We start from the raw sequence: 19,527 nt of genomic DNA on the forward strand, positions 1-19,527 counted from the left end.
CATGACACCTTCCCTGTTGAATCTCAACAGGACCTTGGGCAACCACTATCAATCAATCAGAGTTGGCACTCAATTGTCATCTGCTATCACTGTTCTAGAGGAAGTAAGGATTTCAGAAGCCAATGAACTCTGGTCTTGACCCGTCTTCTCAAGATGAGTTGAATCTCCAGCCAGGAACCTCACATCTTTTATGGTTCCTCAATGTTCTCACATCCCTGAGTGACTTATAGGTGATGTCGCAAGAAGGTTTTCGCAAGCATGGGTCTGCCAGACAGAGCAGGTGCAGTGATTAGTCATGACTCCAAGCCAGGCACGGTGATTAAGAAAAGCTAAATTTATATTAAATTATCATAAAGTCCTAAAATACTGAACATAGTGGTTAAATAACTCCAGAAAGTCCAATCTCTCCAGTGAGTAACGTTAAAACCATTACACATGAGTGCGGGAGAATTACTTCCATTAGTTTAGGACAGAGAAGTTTTGCTTTTTACATAGTGAATCAGTGCTCAAATAGATATTTCTTCAAATATGTCTTTTCTACATTCTGAACAGCCCAAGTGCAATAAGATCCTTCCCCTTTTCCAATCAAGAAAATGCCACTTTCCTACTTTCTCCCCATCCTCAATCATGAATCTGAGGACCCAAAGTGCTCCTTTTTTTACCGCCCTGTCAAGTGTGAAATATCTCCCTTTCCTCCCGTGAGTGGCACCTCGCCTTTCCCACTGTGTGTGTGTACTGGCAAAGCCTTGCTGGCCTGGCCAGGTTGTCGTGTGTGGGCCCAGACCTGCGCTGGCTACTACCAGTAGGGTTCAAGGCTTGGCACCTGTCTCTAGCAGCCTCAGAACTGACCAGAAAAGCCTTGCTCTTCTCCATTTCACTCACGTGTGGCAGCTGATTTCTCAATACCAATAACCACAGAAGATGTTTCCAATTGGGAAGCTTCCTCGAGAAGCCCTCGCCTCTCTTCTCAGCCCGTCATCTTCTCCTGTTGCTTCCAGTTCCTGGGTGGAAGGGTCTGGATCTGCCCTAGGCTGAGAGGGCTTCATTGGTTGTTCTCCCTTTCTACTCTTTGCCCCCTACTCTGTGTTTTGATGTAAGCTTCTCCTTACCACCACAAGGCTAAGTCAGAAAAAGCAAATTAGGGAGGGGGGGAAAAAAAAAAAGGAAGGGGTCTATAGAAGGTCTGGGGCAGACAAAATGTCTCCAATCCGCTGATCCTAGCAGGAGACACACACTCTTTGTGTGAACGAGCACAAACCAAGTGATGGCATCACAGCCTGGAAAGTCCGTCACATAGTGGGGAAGAGAGCTGGAACGGGAACGTCACCACCCCTAGAGCCACAGGTTCTCTTTCCACTAACTTAGATCCCTGAGCACTTGAGAGAGAACACAGGAGGTTCAACCTCATGGATATTTCCCTTGAGGCCCTGTGTGCCCCAAGTCTAAAACCCAATCTCTCTTCCTGACTGTTTATGAAAACTCCTGGCCCTTCTATGGAAGGTGTTTCAGGATCTCTTAGAATCCCAGAGAATGAGTGGGGAGAGAGTGGCAGGATGTTAAGGTTCAGGTGATATGCTACTTTTGGTCTAAGCAGCGCTGGTTGGACCTTGCAGAGACTCAGCGCTCGGGGCCCCACATTACTTAAACCCCCGCTCACAACCTGGTTACTTAGAGTCAAAGACATAAGGGTACTGGCCAGTGGTGGTACCAGCGGGGGAATTCATATTAGCCAGCTGCCATGCAATAAAGACCCTGTCATCAAAAGGTAGAAGCTTCCAGACACTCTAGCAGGAGGAAGAACAGCTTGAGTCACACCCAGATCTTACCAATATTGGCAGCTGAAAAAACAAAAAACGAAAAACAAAAACCAAAAAAAACAGTAGCTCTTAGGGCAAGAATAATATCCATTGCCAGCAATGGACAGTAGATGCAGCCCAACCACCCCTAAAAGCTTTCTCATATTACCGATGCACTTGAGGCTGGAGGCTTCCGAGACACCCGGACCAGCGGGGCTTATTCCTCCTTCCTCTCTAAGCCTCTTTCCTTCATCTCTCTCTTTACCCTTGACCCCTGCCCCAGCCCCTGATGGGGAAGTTCTCTCAGGGAAGCAGCCAGGCTGGCTCTGCTGGGGGAGAGTGAAGTGTTGGGTCATCAGTTCTCGTGGGGCAGGGTACCAGGAAAAGGAGAGGTGGAGCTCTGTACTGATGAGGAATCATTACCGAGCCTGGTTTCGGGGCGCTCAGGACGGAGCGCAAGAGGTGAGCTTCGTGGTAAAATCCAGGTCTAAATTTTCGGGACGCACCGTCATTTCTTGCGCACAGGTAGTTACGAACTCAGGTGGAAACAGCTCCCGGTTGAGGGCTCGGGAGCAGTTACGGGGTGGGAGGTGGAGGAGAAGGACAAGCACATAGGAAGGGGGCCTGTTGTGTAAGTGAGCACAAGGACCGGATGTCCGTAGAGGAGAAGGAACGGGTAGGGAGAGGAGGGACCATGGGCCTTTAGACCTGGCTCTCTGAGGAGAGCTTGCGTTCATGTTTCCAGCCTGTGTCTGGCAGAGAGCCCCGTCTTTCTGGAGTGGCCGCAGTATGGACGCTGCTACACTCCGATTGCTCTTCCTGCAACAGCTGCTCCGTCTCCGTGTCATCCAGGGAGCCAGAGCTGGCCTGGATAGACACTGTGTCTGTCTTCATGCACACGTGATCCCGCAGAAGGCCCCCCCGGGAGCTGCGCAGTTGCTTGAGGTCGTCCCACTCGGCATCGTCCCCAGACAGAAGGCAGATTCCCTCTACGATCTTGATCTTCTCCTTGGTGTAGTTATGGTCAGGCCCGCCCTAGGGTGGAGAGTGGGGACACAGGGTCACAGATAGCTCTCTAGAGAGGATCTCCTGGTGAACCGGAAAAGGAAGTGGATGGGGTGAGAGGAGGTGGGAAGAGTACAAAGATCCCACAAGCAAATGGGGAGACTTGGTCAGAGCAAAGAGATGAGTCAGCCTAAACGAAGAATAGCTGCTAGGATGATTATTACCATTCTCAGACAAGGAGGAGGGAGAACCACAGGCTTCCGGTCCTGCATCATCCACTCACTGGCTACATCACCGTGGGCAAATTACTTAGCATCTCTAAACTCAGTCTCCACATCCGCAGTGTAGGGAGAATAACAACACTCACACCTCATAACCAATCGCTGTGAGGGGTCAGTGAGGAGACACATGGAATGCAGTTAGTAGGTGCCTGATGCACAAGACACACGAAATCCTGTTAGTTGTTGCAATATCGTTATTGTGGCTTATTCGTGGGACATCATGCTGATACATGTGGCCAAAAGCAAGTGATAAAGGCAGTTCAGTGTGCATTTATTCAGGATTTTAAACTACTTCTGTGCTCTTCTATTCTCGATTCTCTTCTTTCTAATTTTGTTAAGGAGAAAACTTGTGGGAGGTCAGACAGGAGGGATCCAGAAAATCTTGTTATTTGGGTTCTGAGTGTCAATCCTTTGGGGTCCTGTAACTTATCACCTTTTTGGGGAAGCCGCTTTGGCTCCACTCCTATGAGCCTTGGGCCATTCCTGAGCAACCTGGGATTGTTCCAAGGACAGCCTTAAGTTCTACTCAGGCTTCTCCCTTGATGGATTTCTCAAAGGGTAGGCTTACTCCTGGTTTCTGGGGGATACCAACCGATATGCCACTGGTACCAGGAGAAAATGGGCCATGCCATAGTTTCTGTCCTGGGACAGCATTCTGGCCAAGAGTTCTCTAAGTGCTCCGCTGTTTTAGTAACAACTCAACTCGACAGATGTCTAACTGAGCCCCTATAGTTTTTTTTTTTTTTTAAAGATTTTATTTTTGAGTCATCTCTATATCCAGCATAGGGCTTGAACTCACAACCCTGAGATCAAGAGTGACACACTCTCCTGATTGAGCTCCTACATTAAAAAGGAGACTTTGAGGATGGCCCTCTAGGAGTGGTAGCTCCGTCCACAGAGCAGAGACAGACAGACAGCACACAAGCACACCGCATCACAGCCTCCGAGCTGAAATTAGCATCAGATTACACCGAGTCATGCAGTGTCTTCATCGCAGAGACAAGCTGGGTAGGTTAGGAGAGATGGGGGACATGGCAATGGCAATCGGGGTAGGGGGAAGGGAACACTCTTTCCTCTCCAAACACATGGCAACAGGTACCTGAAATCAGGAGGAAATCAGAAGAGAAAGGGTGAAAGACTGTCAGAGGGATGAAAGAGCTGCTGAGGAAAAGCATACAACAGAAGAAACAGGTCACACACTTTTCAGGTCTAACCTAGGACCCCTATGACGGTTCTTCTCTGGGGGCATCAAACACTCTAGGAACCTAAGACTCAGGAGTCTTTCTCTCAAACGTACTAATCGAGGAGGGCTCTACCATCCCTGAAACTGCACACTAGCCCTGCAGGTGGTGTTTTGGCTCCCCGTGGAAGCTTTTTTAATATGGAAATGTATGAATCCAGAAAGCATGTGATTGTTATGTAAAATGTACTCATTATGCGTGGGAGCCCTGGAGAGGTAAGGGTGAGTGTTGACTGTGCCAGACGCCAGGCGAGTAGACCAATTAGGGTTTCATAAGGGATAAAACTTCTGATGAAAGGTTACAAGATTCTGGAAGAAGCAAGGGTCGTATTAGACTAGGAAAATCTGAAATTAGGGGATACCGGTCCCTTGTGGAAATGGGACTATTTTTCAAGCCTAAACATTCAGCACATACGTTTTCACTGAAGCAACAAAGGAGCTAAGAGAGCAAAAGCATGTAAACCTTCAGAATTCTACAGAAATCTCTTGACTCTGTGATAAGAGGAAGAATAGCAAGAAACCCAGCCATTTCCAGCCCTAGGTGCCAACAGCTTGGATCAGAGGTTAGAAAAAGGAGAGTCCAGAAGTTCTCAGGTTTTTTGGGTGTTGTCTAGGAATCTGGGGTGTTTCAGAGGGGTGCAGCCTCATTGCAGGGGAATGACCACTAGAGGAGAGAAAACCTATGAGCCGGGGAAAATATTTCCTGGCAGGGAGGTGTACACTTTCAGACCTAGACCTTCTGAAATCTGCTTACTAACCTTGCTCTCACTAAGGTCCCTCAAGCTGGTCCCTCAGAAAGTCTAGATCTCTCCAGAATCCCATATCAGATTCAGTTCTTGTGTTCACTATAACTTCCAAAATGGTAGGTGGGACCACCCGGCATCCCTCACTGATCCATTTAGGCAACTGGAGCATATCCATCCCCTCTCCAAAAACAAGATCCCACCTTGAATATAAATTGTAATTTTTACCTCTTTCTTATAGCACAGTTGGTTGTACATGGCTGGCTTGGGGATTGCTTCAATTTTCACTTCCTGAGTGGAAGTTCGGTAGGAGGGGTTGCTGTAGGTCAGGTTCCCCATTCCGGGATCAGTTAACTTGGATTTTTTGTGTCTTTAGGAAGAAAGGTGATGAGAAATTAGTTCATATGTTTATGGGGATGACATCTGGGGAAGCTGTAACCTGAAAGTGGTAGGCAGCCTCTAAGATGGCCCCAGTGATCCCCACCTCCTGGTCTTTACCCCTTCTGAATCCCTGCCCCTTGAGTGTGGGCTGCATCTGGTGACTCACTTCTACATTATTTTTAATGGTTTATTTTCAAGTAATCTCTATACCTAACGTGGGGCTCAAACCTGTAACTCCGAGATCAAAAGTCACACACTCCACTGACTGAGTCAGCCAGGCAGCCCTGGTGACTCACTTCTGATGAACAGGATTTACAAAAGTCATGGATGCTAGATTAGGTTCCAAAGAAACTTGTAGCTCCCATCTTAGGTTGCCTTTCCTTCCTCATTCTCGCTTATGCTTGCTCTGGGGAAGCAAGCTGCCATGTTGTCGGGTGTTTTTTGGGAAGGCCCACAAGGCAGGGAAGTGATGAGGGAGATTTCCAGCCAACAGCCAGCAAGGAACCAACACCCTCAGTCCAACAACCTGTGAGGAACTGAATCCCGCCAACAGCTACATGAGTGTGTTTGGAAGGGACTCCCTCCCCAGTCAAACCTTAAGATAAGACCACAGCCCTGACTGACGTCTGTAAGAGAACCATGAGGCAGAGGCACGCAGCTAAACTGAATCCAGATTTCTGACCCCCACACACTGTGAGATAATAAATGGTTGTCATTTTAAGTTGCTAAGTTTCAGAATAATTTGCTATCCAGCAATGGATAGCTGATATACCGAGTCAAGACAGATCTGTGTCAATCCACGTCTGTTACTTACTAGCTGGGATCTTGGTGGACATAATCTAAACTTTGTGAGCCTCTGATCCTCATCTGTAAAGTGAGGAATAATAATACTTGTACTACAACCATTGTTGAGGGCATTCATACATATCCACTATGTATGACTATTATTATTAGCGTGTTGTTGTTGTGGTGGTGGTGGTTACTATTAGCAGGAGCCACAGCAGCAGAGCAAAATCCTGGAATTTTGCTGCAAGCGGTGTTTAAAGCATTTGGGGAAAATACATATGAGGTTGTAAAAAGAGGATTCTAAACTGAAAATGACACACTCCACCTTCCCAGGATGATCCGTACTGAGCAATGATAGGTCAAATAATATTGCGGTAGAGGCCATGGTTATGTGAGGAAAAGGCCTTTCCAACTTCCAGGGTCTGAGAGGAGGTAGAGTAGTGGCAAAGCAGAGATGCCTGCGTCGGTCCCAGCTTTGCCTCACACAGTAAGGCTTAGCATCCTAGCCTATAAAGAAAGTCCCAAGGGCCCCTGGGTCGTAACGTGAGGAACCTGCTCAGGCTGTGAATGGTGAAGAAGAGTTCAGGATTCAGGTTCTACCCATCCTCTCTGCGGCTCTGACCAGGGACCCATCTCGACATGAGGCTGGTCAGAGGCTGGATCAGCAAGACGTGGAGCCTCCCGAGATCACTGCCATGCGAATGAGGACCCATGGTCACGTGCCCCCCGTGACGAGGCTGAGGTTACCTGTACAGCATCAAAGCTGCAATCACCAACAAAATCAGCAGGATACTGAGGAGCCCACCGATGACGTAGCTGACATGAAGTCCTTCGCCTAGGAGGAACAGAGTCATGCTAAGCTGGGACCAAGGACAGTCCGCCAGCTGGTGTGATGGGCGGGAAGATGGGAGGCTCCTGTGGTAGGGCCTGGATGGCAAAGCATCTGAGAACAGCCAGGGAAGAGGCCACAGGGGTGGGGGGCTGAGAAGAAACCTATCAGCCTGCCAGCATCTCTATGACCAGGTCCACTACTTACTAGCCATGAGACTTAAGGCACGATGCTTGACTTGAAGCCTGTGTTTTCTCATCAGTTAAATGTAAATAATAAACTGTTCCTAGCCTCGTGGCAGTGAAAGCTGAGTGTGTACATTCATGTACATACATGCACACATGTGTAGGTGCACACACACATACACAGCTTAACAAACGGCTGGCACGTGGAAAGCACTCTGTAAGTGGTAGCTAGCTAATGTTATTTTTTCTATGGATTTACTCTGAGACACGGGCTCAACAACCCCAAAGAGTCCCCATGAAGGCTCTGGAAGATATCAGTGGAGGCTCTGGTGCCTTAAAGCTTCTTCGTCTTTGAACAGTTGGGCCCTCAGGGCTCACCTGGAGCAGCAGGAACAGCCTCGTTGGAATGGGCACAGAGGCCCAGCTGGGCATCCTTTTCAGAGCATCTGTGGGGCAGAGAAAACTGTAGGTGAAGGCTACTTGTATTTGATAAAGATCCTGCCTTCCTCCAGGAAAGAGGGGAAGTCCTGGGGGGGGGCGGTGGTGGCGCCTGGAAGCCTCAGTCGGTTAAGCATCTGACTCTCAATTTCAGCTCAGGTCATGATCTCAGGGTCATGCAATCGAGCCCCACATTAGGTTCTGTGCTGGGTGTGGAGCCTCCTTTAGATTCCTTCTCTCCCTCTGCTCTGCCACTACCCACTCCATCCCCAATCTCTCGCTCTTAAATTAAAAAGAAAAAAAAAAAGGTCCTGGGAAGGACAGGAAAAAGGCTTTTGAGTCAGGTTTTCAGATATTTGACTGTACCTAATGAGAGATATCAGAAGCACAGACCAGGAAATACAAAGAAATCAGTATGAGTCATGTTTAAATAGTTTTTTATTTTATTTTTTATTTTTTAAAGATTATTTATTTATTTATTTGACAAACAGAGATCACAAGTAGACGGAGAGGCAGGCAAAGAGAGAGAGAGAGGAAGAAGCAGGCTTCCTAAGCAGAGAACATGATGTGGGGCTCAATTCCAGGACCCTGGGATCATGACCTGAGCCAAAAGCAGAGGCTTTAACCCACTGAGCCACCCAGGCACCCCTTAAATAGTTAAAAAAAAAAAAAAGATTTATTTACTTATTTGAGAGAAAGAGAGAGAACAAGTGGGTAGGGGCAGAGGGAGAGGGAGAATCCCAAGCAGATTCCCTGCTGAGCACAGAGCCTGATGCGGGCTGCAGGCAGGCTCTATCTCACCACCCTGAGATCGTGACCTGAGCTGCTCAAATGACTGGGCCACGCAGGCGCCCTGTATTTAAATGGGTTTTTAAATATGTACTCTTTAAAAAAGATTCCTCTAAAAAGGAGAAGCAGTTTGGAAGTAAGCTGGACGTCTGCTGACAGAACACTAAGGATACCAGGGGTAGGATTTATTAAGTTACCAGGATGAGTTGGAAGAAGCTACCAGCCAAGCAAACCTCTGATTGGATACAGAGTAGCACAAGGTCTAAATAGACCTTGAAAAAAAATTGTTTTTCTTCTCTCCATTCTTTCACAAGGGAATATGCAAGACATCCAGAGGGAGGGCTCAGAGAACCAACTTGAAATGCTAAGAAGGTAACTTCTTTGTGGCACATTATGAACAGGCAATTAAAGGCATCTCCTAAAAGGCTAGAGAAAAGCTATTTGCAAGAGCATTTGAAACCAAGATACACGGAGTCTTCAGACAGACTCTGAATGTTAGAAAATTATCTGAGTAGGGTTCGAAAGTTTTCTAAATTATCCTAAAGAAAATCTGATTAATCATGATTGCCAGTACTCAGAAGTTAGTGAAAAAGATACATGTTTATATCCCTATGTTTAGTTTTCTATACAAACTTCCAAAAAGAGAAAATGGGGCAAACAGAATGAATTTGATCCTGTGTAAATTTTATGATTTTATTCCATTCATTTTTTAATACTTCCAATTCTAGTTTTTACACTATTGGTTTTTAATTTTTTTAAAAAGATTTTATTGGAGAGAGAGAGAGTGTGCATGAGTGTGCGAGCAGGCACAAGTGGGGGGTGAAAGGGGGGTAGAGGGAGAGGGAGAAGCAGGCTCTCCACTGAGCAGGGAGCCTGACCCAGGGCTCAATTCCAGGACCCCAGGTTCATGACCCGAGACTAAAGCAGATGCTTAGCTGACTAAGCCACCCAGGCGCCCTTCTTTTTTATTTTTTAAGTAAACTCTACGCCATTGTGGCGTTTGAACTCATGACCCTGAGCTCAAAAGTCACATGCACTACTTACTGAGCCATCTAGGCACCATGCAAATTTTATAATTTTAAAGACATGAGTCTAGAGTTCTCATTTGGGATTATTATTATGTTTCTGCTTTTCAGAACTGAAGTCGTTAATTATCTTTTTAAGCTAAAGTTGATACTAAAGAGACAGTATATTACAATGGGGAAAATGTCTCAATAGAAAAATGTCTGGCAAGATAAAACAGTAACAATAGGAAACTAAATCACTATCTCAGAAAGACACCTACACCCCCACATTCATGACAGTGTTATTTACAATAGCCAAGACATGGAAACAACCCATGAATAAAGAAGATGTGGTGTATATATATGATGGAATTTTTCCTTCTTTCTTTCTTTCTTTCTTTTTTGTTTGAAGATTTTATTTGCTTATTTATTTGAGAGAAAGAGAAAGCATGAGTGGGGGGATGGAGCAGAGGGAGAGGGACAAGCAGACTCTGAGCTGAGCACAGAGCCCGATGTAGGACTCAGTTCCACAACCCTGAGACTATGACTTGAGCCAAAATCAAGAGTCGGATGCTTAACCAACTGAGCCACCCAGGTGCCCTAATATATAATGCAATAGTATTCAGCCATAAAAGTCAGTTTTAAGATGTGCATTGTTCTATAGTCTAACATCTCTGGAACAGGAATGTGTCTTACAATCACTGGCATCTCACAATTGATGTTGGTCATTTTCTCAGTTGAAACTCTCAATCGGGATGCATCTTAAATTAATAGTACCATCAACTTAATTAAATATAATATTTTATACTTGATTTGAGAACTGTTCATGGTTATGCTTGCTTATTTAATAACAGGGTGTGTGTGTGCACATGTGTGTGTGTGTGTGTGTGTGTGTGTGTGTATGTGCACACACACACACGTGTGTGTTTGAGGTCATTATAAGCCAACCGCAGTCCTGAGGATGTCCCAAGTCATAAAACCACAGCCCTGAGACCACTATGACTTTGTGGTTTCTAAGTAAACTGCAGGACAAGACAATATACTAAACAGGTTACCTAAGAACAAACATCACAGAAAGGAAGAAGGAACGCCATGTAGGAAACTCCTCCTAAGTGATTTCCCTCTCCCTTAGAGATCTTCTAAGCACTTAAAGCTTCTTGCCCTCAGAGCTAAAAAGACAATCGCTTGCAACAGTCTACAAGTCAAAATATCCTCTCCAGTGCCCAAAGCAGGGCCTGGTAGCTAATGATGTGCTCTACCACCCATGTGCCAGAATGACTAAGCTAACTCCAGTCTTCTGCTGGAGGGGGATGGTGATTTGGAAGAAAGAGCCCTGAATCCCATACCGAACGCACTTACCTTCCTCCCACCTCCTCCAAAGATGTGCGGGTCCGAGTGGTGGAGGAACGCAAGGTGGTAGGGAGTGTGTTGGGTAGCACTGGGCTCCTTTCACTTAGGCTGGTAGCCCTGGGAGCTGGGGGCACCAGACCAGGTACTGGAGAGAAAAAGGACTGCGTGAGCCCCTGGAGCCCCAGATCTCTACATATGATCCAAGAGTAACACCTGGGACACTTGACAAAGCAATCTTTTAGCTGTCCTTATCCTAGGCACCCTCATTAAAGTTTCTTCATACTGTAAATAAAACGGATTTGGGCTCCAATGTTAGTACTTCTGGATGGCTAGCTGGTCCACAAAGGTCAGGAAAGACAGTAATACACGGGCCACAGCAGGGGTCAGGAAACCAGGAGACCTGAATTCCATTTTAGTAAATGCCAGAAGCCAGGCAAACCCGGGTCTGTGCTATTCCAAAGCTCAAGCTCATTGCTCCCAGTCACTTTGCTATAAAACCCCTTGTGGGGGATCCCACCCAGAAGGACAGAGCTGACAATGATGATCCCCTACCACTCCAATGGCTCTGCTGGTCCAGGGGCCCATCCAGTGCAACTCACCAAGGGAGCAGGGCCGGCCATCTGGCTCATCGGGACAGGCACATACAAAGTCCGAGGCCCTGGCAAAGCACAGGTGGGTGCAGCCCCCATTGTTTACACCACAGGCATTCGTCCCTAGAGGCAGAGCGGGTGAGTGTCTGGTTTGGGATAGAATCAGGTTTCCCAGTTTGGCACTTCTCAGTAAGGAGGAACTCTGGGGCACCTCATTCCCAGGGCAGTAGGGCAGAAGGGGTACAACCACACGGGGCTGAAAAAGGCCTAGGGGCTTGAAATGGGAGCCAAAAGGATCTCCTGTGAGTCTAAATGTCTCGGTCATTTAGAGTCCTTGGGGAGACCCACCACCCCACCGATGGCAAGGAAGCAGGCTCAGGACCCAGGAAGCCCACCTGTCTGTCGCTGAGGAGAAACCACAATGATATCCATAAGCCCTTCCACATTCGCCAACACTGTCTCCTTGTTCCGGCCTGAGTACTTGTCCACACGCTGGATTGACTTGGTCTGCCAGTCTGTCCAATAGATCCATCTGTCCTGCTACTCAACAGGAAAACCCAATAAAGAGTAGATATTATTCAACAGTCTGTCCTCAGCAGAGGACAGTGTACTCCCTCAGTGTACACCTCAGCATGTGTACTCCCTCTGCTGAAATGCCCTCTTTGTCTTATCCAGCATGCCAACTTCCGTGTGTCCCCCAATATGGCACTCTCCAGGACATCTCCCCCAGTCCATACAGAGTTCCCTCCTCCATGCTGCTCTGTGCCTTCTACAAGGGAGCCTTGACACTCTGTGTTCATCTGCTTACCTGCCCGTGATGTAAGACTAAGTCCTTCAAGGACAAAAATGCATTTCATTTATCTCTCAATTTCTAGCACTAACATAATTCTCAGTCAGTTGACTTCGTGGCTCAATGAATAATAACTTCTTGTACCTAGTAAATAGGAGGAACTCGGGGGCAAGGGGTCCTTCTAAGGTCCTGGCTCTTCTGGGCCCTTCACTTAGAGCCCTGGCCCAAATCTTCTGGTTACTTCTGGGGGAAGCTGCCTTCTAATGCAAAATGATCCTCAGATTTCTTGGCCAGGGGTGGGGAACGCAGAGAAGGTGGTTCACCTCCTGCTTCCAGGTATGTATCAGAAATCCCAGGGGACACTTAGAGATTGAAAAACCATATTCAATATCATCCTATAGTTTTACATTTGGAGTACGGGGTAGGGGGAGCCTATCAGTAGGCAGGACCCAAATCTTATTGGCTGGTAGGTTATGATGCACAATACAGATAAGTGGACATTGGTAAAAAATGAACAAAGATTTTTAAATGACTGAGGATCCCTGTTTCGGCCCCAAGCTTGGTAGATCTCCTTTCCCCCTGAATTATCATATAGGGTTAGAACTAAAAAATGTCAGCCAGTGATAATTAAAATGATTAAAAATAACACGACTGAGTTCCAGATACGTGTGCTAATGCTTTGCACGTATTTTGGGAGGACACCATTATTATTATTATTTTTTAAGATTTTATTTATTTATTTGACAGACAGAGGTCACAAGTAGGCAGAGAGGCAGGCAGAGAGAGAGAGGGAAGCAGGCTTCCTGCTGAGCAGAGAGCCTGATGTGGGGCTCGATCCCAGGACTCTGGAATCATGACCTGAGCCGAAGACAGAGGCTTTAACCCACTGAGCCACCCAGGCGCCCCAGGAGGACACCATTATTTTTTTTTTTAAAGATTTATTTATTTATTTATTTGACAGACAGAGATCACAAGTAGGCAGAGAGAGAGAGAGAGAGAGGAGGAAGCAGGCTCCCCGCTGAGCAGAGAGCCCGATGTGGGGCTCAATCCCAGGATCCTGGGATCATGACCTGAGCTGAAGGCAGAGGCTTTAACCCACTGAGCCACCCAGGTGCCCGGAGGACACCATTATTAAACTTACTTATTTTTTAGGTAAGTGAAGCTTAGAGAAGTTCAGTATCTTCTCTAAAATTGCACTTGTTCAATGAACAGGCAGAGCTTGAACCCACTGAGCTGGCAGATTAGAAGCTCAATAAATGTACCAACTGGCTGGCTGCCTCAATACTTGGGCTCATAGCCCCTCTACCCTACAGCCACTAAGCCAGCTGCCTGGGCTCAGCTGACGGAAACATGGCATTAGAATCAACTAGGGAACCTGTTAGAATGCACCTTCCTAAGCCCAATGCTCATGAAGCAGAGTCTTTATCGCCCAGGGCCCAGGAATCTGCATTTCCGAGTCCCTCCCTCAAACGCTAGAACGTGGAGTAGTGGGACGGGACTAGGAGACACATGGTGCCAAGGCTTCAGTGTGCAGGAAACATCCCTGAAATGAGCTTCCATAGCCTGTCTGTCGCGTAGCAACTAGGGTTGAGGCCACCAACTTGGGATCCCAAAGGAATACCCCCCCAATCAAGGAGGTTTAGTTACCTCTCTCCTGAGCCAGTACCTGAGTGAGAGCAAAGGGGTGGGAGACATGGCTGACTAAGATCTGCCGTAATTTCCCATTGAGGTCAGCACTCTCGATCCGGTCCAAATGTGCATCTACCCAATAGATCCTGTGAAGGACAAGAGAGAAGGTGGCTGCCCCAAATGCTTGCCAAGAAGCCCAGTCCTTCCCCACAAGGAGCTATCTGGCCCCCTCCTGAGCTGACTCAGCAGGCGCTGTGAGTCGTCAAAAGGTGCCCTTGATCAGAGAGGTCACTGCGAGTCCCAAAGCTGAAGAAGGGAGGTTGGTAACTCAAGGAGGGGGCCAGAGCTGTCTGGGGTGGGGTAGAGAGCCTTGTGATCTCAGAGGAGCCACCCTCCAGGTTCATCTGATCCCAAGAATCAAAGTCCAAATTCTTAGACGCACTCTTCAAGAAGAGATCTCTCTCTCTCACTCTCTCTCTCTCTCTCTCACACACACACACACACACATACACACACACAAATTAAGAAAGAAAAAAAGAAGAGATCTTGCTGTACAAGGACTTCACTGAGGCTAAGGGGAGAAGGCATTCCTCTTCTCCAGCCTGACTCTCCAGGTGACTTTGATTCCTTTCCCTTCTTCTGGGGGCAGAAAGGGAAGCTGGCTGCCTCGAAGCACCTTTCACCCTCTTCTCTAACCCTCTAGCATTTTGATCTAGACGAGGAGTTGCAAATTCTAATGAGTGAAGGGATCAGAAGAGTAACAAACGCAAAAAAAAAATCAGCCTCCAATGAGTAGGGGGTCATGGGATCTGTGGTCCAACCAGAGGACAGGCTCTGCTTAAGACATTCAAATCAAAAACATGCAAACCACACAAACAAAATCCATCTGAGGACTGAGGGCCGGATTCAGCAACCCTTGCTCTAAGAATACATCCCCTCATCCTTCTTGCTTTTTTCCTCCTTACCTACCGAAGAGCTTTCTATCTTTTTGTTTTCAGTGTCTGACTCTCCACCATCCTTTCCTCCACCCACTCAATTTCCAGGAAGCCCGTGGGACAGGGTTCCCACCTGCGGGTGTCATAGTCCAGGGTAAGTCCATTGGGCCAGCCCAGGTCTGTGTTGATGAGGACCTTCCGCTCGGAGCCGTCCAAGTTTGCCCGCTCAATCTTGGCAATGTGGCCCCAGTCGGTCCAGAAGAGGTACCTGAGATACAATACCACCATCATCACCAAGGCAAGGGAAGATGGCAACCAGAGGCTCGGAGAATTAGGGGGGACGCACTGACACCATTAGTACATGGGCATTTTCCTAGGGACTCTTCATCAGGCCCTTCCTCCCTGGGGGTCTCTTGCCGGCCATGAACTTACCCCTTCCGGGGGAAAACGGCAATGGCCCGAGGCTCGTCCAGGCTGTTGTTGATCAGCACTTTGCGGCAGGAACCATCTAGCCTTGACGCTTCAATGGTATTTCGGCCCGTGTCCGTCCAGTACAGATTCCTGGCTACCCAGTCTACTGCCAGCCCGTCAGTGGTCTTCAGCCCACGCCCGATCACTGTTTCCATGTTGCTGCCATTCAGATCTGCTCTCCTGAGGGAATAGCCCAGGGCTGGATGACTGACCCGACTGACCAGAGGTAGACTGGATACCCCCACAGACTTTTAAGCATATTTATTAAAATAATTTCTACACCTGACATGGGGCTCAAACTTATGACCCCAAGATCAAGAGTCACATGCTCTTCCAACTAAGCCAGCCTCTTACCCCTAGATTGAAACCCCTTTAATCCATGTTCCTATAATTAGATCCCTATTATAAACTCCACAGGGACAGAGACTACCTATCTATCAGTACATTCCTCAGCATCTAGCCACAGGAGGTAGTCAAAATATTAGCAGAATTAATGGACAAATCCTTGGGAGGACAGAGTGTTTCCTGCTCTAAGTAGGAGGTGTTTGGGCCCATGTCTTACAGAAGACAGGTCAGTAATTCCCCATATACCTTAGGAGAGAGATAAGGATTGATAAGTGGTAATTATAAGAAAGGCACATTGGTCCAATCTCCCTGTGTATTTTTACATTAGTCCTCTACCACAGAATTCAGCCACAGGATGGGGGTATGTCACAAACACTTTAGGAACTTCTCTAAACTACATATTCCCACCTGCTCCCAGCATGAGATTCTTTTTTTTTTTTTTTTAAGATGTTATTTATTTATGTGAGAGAGAGAAAGAGAGAGCACAAGCAGAGGGGAGCAGGAGAAGGAGAAGCAAGCTCCCCACTGAGCAGGGAGCCTCAAGTGGGGCTCAATCCCAGGACCCCGGGGATCATGACCTGAGCAGAAAGCTGATGCTTAATCGACTGAGCCACCCAGGCACCACCACCAATACCCCCCAACTGCCCCACCCCAGCTTGAGATTCTAATATGCCTCTCAGGGAGAACCAAGGGGAATGCCCTTATTCTTTTTTTTTTTTTTTAAGATTTTATTTATTTGACAGACAGAGATCACAAGTAGGCAGAGAGGCAGGCAGAGAGAGAGGAGAAAGCAGGCTCCCTGCTGAGCAGAGAGCCCGATGTGGGGATCGATCCCAGGACGCTGAGATCATGACCTGAGCCGAAGGCAGAGGCTTTAATCCACTGAGCCACCCAGGCGCCCTGCCCTAATTCTTTTATAGGAGAATCTCTGCCGTAATAAACCCCTCAAAATAGTGGCAGGCCATCACATTCCTCAGCTATGATGGGACCCAAAAAAATGGAAAGAATAATAAAAAGTAAAATAAACAAAACAAAAATATTTTTAAAACAGCAAAACGCAACCTTGTGAACAACCCCAGGCCTTGGCATTTGGCCAGGGCTCCTGTATTATAATACAGATACACTGCTTAGCTACTCATCAATGAGTCTTAGGGGATGCAAGGAGCTCCCACAGGGCCGGGCAGTGGGGTAAAGGCTCCAGGTCCTCAGTCTGCTTGTTTTATATACTGGGCTTCTATTAATCTAGAAATAAACAACAACAATAAAAAACCCCAAATCTGAACTCTATTCTTTTTTTTTTTTAAGATTTTACTTATTTGACAGAAAGAGAAAGCACACAAACAGGGGGAGCAGCAGGCAGAGGGAGAAGCAGACTCCCCACTGAGCAGGGAGCCCGATGTGGGACTCGATCCCAGGACCCTGGGATCATGACCTGAGACAAAGGCAGATGCTTAACCAACTGAATAACCCAGTGCCCCTGAACTCTATTGTTAGTGACAAGTGAACAACAAGTCAGGATTAGAACCACTCAGTCTGCTTAGAGGTCAACATGGACAATGACCTCACCCCACCAGGGATGGGACACAGGTCTGTGTCCTCTGGAGATTTCAGGGACATTCATACCTGATAACATCCAGGAACACGTCTGTGTAATAGACCTTTCCGTCCACGCTGTCATAGTCCAGGGAGATGACATTGTTCAGCTCGGGAACTGGGATATGCACGTCCGTGTGGTCGCTGGTGTCCAGCGAGATACGCCGGATGGAGCCTCGGCTGGAGAAGAGTAGGTAGGTCTCGGGGGAGGGATCACACGTCTTCCCATCTCGCTTCAACTGGATGCCAGTGGGGCAGGCGCAGGAGAAGCCCGAGGGTCGAGGCAAGCAGAGGTGGGAGCAGCCGCCGTTTCTAGAGCCACACTTGTTAGAACCTGGGGAGGCGAGACGCATGAGCCGTGACATCCAGCCTGGATTCCTGAAGAAAGCTTACAAAGGCCCTGGTCTCTTATGCCTGGTTTTCTGCTGTCCTGCGACAGAATCTGGTGCCTGGCAGAGATGAGGGAGGAGGAGCAGGTGTGTCTCCCTTCAGGTTTTCTGAAGGTGATAGCAGTCAGAGTCCCAGAGCCACACCCAGACAGAGTACAGCCTGATCAAGGAAGGGGGTTTAGGGAGGTCCTTGTCTCTGAGATCGTAGAAGGATCTCTGTGCTCCCGACTTATCTCAGACATCAGGCTACCCTCAGAAAGCCAGCTCTGGCCCACTCTTACCCAGTGGTTGTGCCCGGTCCACAGCTTGGATGTCCATGAGGCCCGGCAGATTGGACCTCACCAGGATGACGTTGCTGCCGGTCCCCTTGTCAGCACGGTGGATGCTCCGGGTCTGCCAGTCGGTCCAGTAGATATAGGAGTCAAGCAGGGTGAGGCCATAGGGGTGCTGAACGGGGGACACCAGCGTGTGCCGGCTGCCACCGTTCAGGTCGGCAGCCTCAATTCGCTGTGGAGGAAGGAGACGGTGGGGGGTGACTATGCGTCGGCGAGGAGCCCTGAGTAGAGATCCTGAACAACCCCCCTCCCATCTCCCTGGGCTTCTGGAAAAAGCAACAGGAGCAGGACTCTCACCTCAGTGTGGGCATCAGCCCAGAGCAGTTGGGAGCTGGCCTTGTCCACAGTCAGCCCGTTGGGCCATCCTAGGTTGTTGCTGATGAGCACAGTCCGGTCTGAGCCGTCCATTCCAGACCGCTCCAGCTTGGCGTTCTCCCCCCAGTCTGTCCAGTACATAAACCTGGGCCAGGAAAAATACTCGCTGCTATGTCCGAGCTCCTATATGCTGGAAGTACTGACCACAGGCCAAACGCTGTGAAAAGTATTTCATGCAAAAAGTGGAGTTGTCGCTCAGGGGGTCTAGGGCTTTGGATTTGCAGGCCGAGAACATTCTGAAGATGTATCACCATCGTGTGAATAGACTTTACTGAGCCGTACACTTAAAAAACCACTGAGATGGTAAATTTTTTTTTTTAACCACAATTTCTTTAAAAAAGAATTTTCCATGGATTCTCTCACTTAGTCCTCCCAAGAGCATGAGGTATACATTTTCACTATCACCTCCACTTACTGGTGAGGAAACTGAGGATCAGAGGTTAAAAACAGGACCCGGAGTGACAGACGCAGCTAACACATGGTAAAGAATGTTGAATCCTGGATTTCTGACTTCAAGGCTAGTGCCGTTTACCGCTATATTACCCTACCCGCCCCAAAAGAAGTCAGAAGGGGCGAGGTCCGTCTCTGCGTTCCTCTGAGGCAGGCCTGCGTTCACTTCTTCTCCTGCACCCCTGTGGGAGCCCCAGCTGGCCTAGCCCAGCCCGCTGCCCAGAGCCGGGTCTCACCCCATCTCATGGTACAGCACGATGGCCCGCGGGCTGTCCAGGTTCTGCCACACCAGCACTTTCCTCATGGACCCGTCCAGGTTGCCCACTTCAATCCGGTTGGTTCCCGTGTCTGTCCAGTATACTTTCCGGCCAATGGCATCCACCGCAAGCCCATCTGTGGTCTGCAGCCCTGCAGGAAGTCAAGAGCGCACGCTGGCTCCTGCCTTAAAACAGATGGGCTGTTTCCCCAGCTCTGGAGTCAGACAGGGCGTCCCTGGGCTGGAAGCAAGGCCCACCTGTGGTGATGATGTCCTCATGCTGAGAGCCATCCAGATTGGCACGGCTGATGCTGTGCAGGGTACTGTCTGACCAGTACACCTTTCCTGGAAAGGGAAGGCTTGGCTCAGTGTGAACCCATGCCTCTCCCAAAGGGACACCCAAAGGGACACCCACAGGGACGCCAGAGTGTGTCAGAGAGAGCCTCTACCCCTGAGCAGAGGCAATCCAGGGAAATAAAGAATGAGCGTAAGAGGAAAGTTGTTGGCAGGGATGGAAGCGAGGCCCCAAACCATGCCCTCGT

At 48.3% G+C, this 19,527-nt stretch overlaps 1 protein-coding gene across 1 annotated transcript in view; it reads right to left on the reverse strand.

The window, feature by feature from the left end:
• Window positions 1-319: 319 nt before the first annotated feature.
• Window positions 320-19,527, reverse strand: part of LRP4 (LDL receptor related protein 4) — a 50,048-nt gene continuing 30,840 nt past the window's right edge. The window contains exons 24-38 of the mRNA XM_047692329.1: window positions 19,244-19,330; window positions 18,966-19,137; window positions 18,202-18,364; window positions 17,851-18,076; window positions 17,211-17,514; window positions 15,204-15,422; window positions 14,905-15,039; window positions 13,874-13,982; window positions 11,813-11,957; window positions 11,427-11,540; window positions 10,837-10,972; window positions 7,625-7,692; window positions 6,980-7,067; window positions 5,294-5,435; window positions 320-2,831 (exon numbers count right to left, since the gene is read on the reverse strand). Of these exons, the coding sequence (XP_047548285.1) occupies window positions 2,499-2,831; window positions 5,294-5,435; window positions 6,980-7,067; window positions 7,625-7,692; window positions 10,837-10,972; window positions 11,427-11,540; window positions 11,813-11,957; window positions 13,874-13,982; window positions 14,905-15,039; window positions 15,204-15,422; window positions 17,211-17,514; window positions 17,851-18,076; window positions 18,202-18,364; window positions 18,966-19,137; window positions 19,244-19,330 (2,441 nt within the window). The 3' untranslated portion in view covers window positions 320-2,498. The remainder of the gene's footprint in view (window positions 2,832-5,293; window positions 5,436-6,979; window positions 7,068-7,624; window positions 7,693-10,836; window positions 10,973-11,426; window positions 11,541-11,812; window positions 11,958-13,873; window positions 13,983-14,904; window positions 15,040-15,203; window positions 15,423-17,210; window positions 17,515-17,850; window positions 18,077-18,201; window positions 18,365-18,965; window positions 19,138-19,243; window positions 19,331-19,527) is intronic.

This window comes from Lutra lutra, chromosome 10 (genome assembly GCF_902655055.1).
Source record: "Lutra lutra chromosome 10, mLutLut1.2, whole genome shotgun sequence".
Taxonomy (NCBI): Eukaryota; Metazoa; Chordata; class Mammalia; order Carnivora; family Mustelidae; genus Lutra; species Lutra lutra.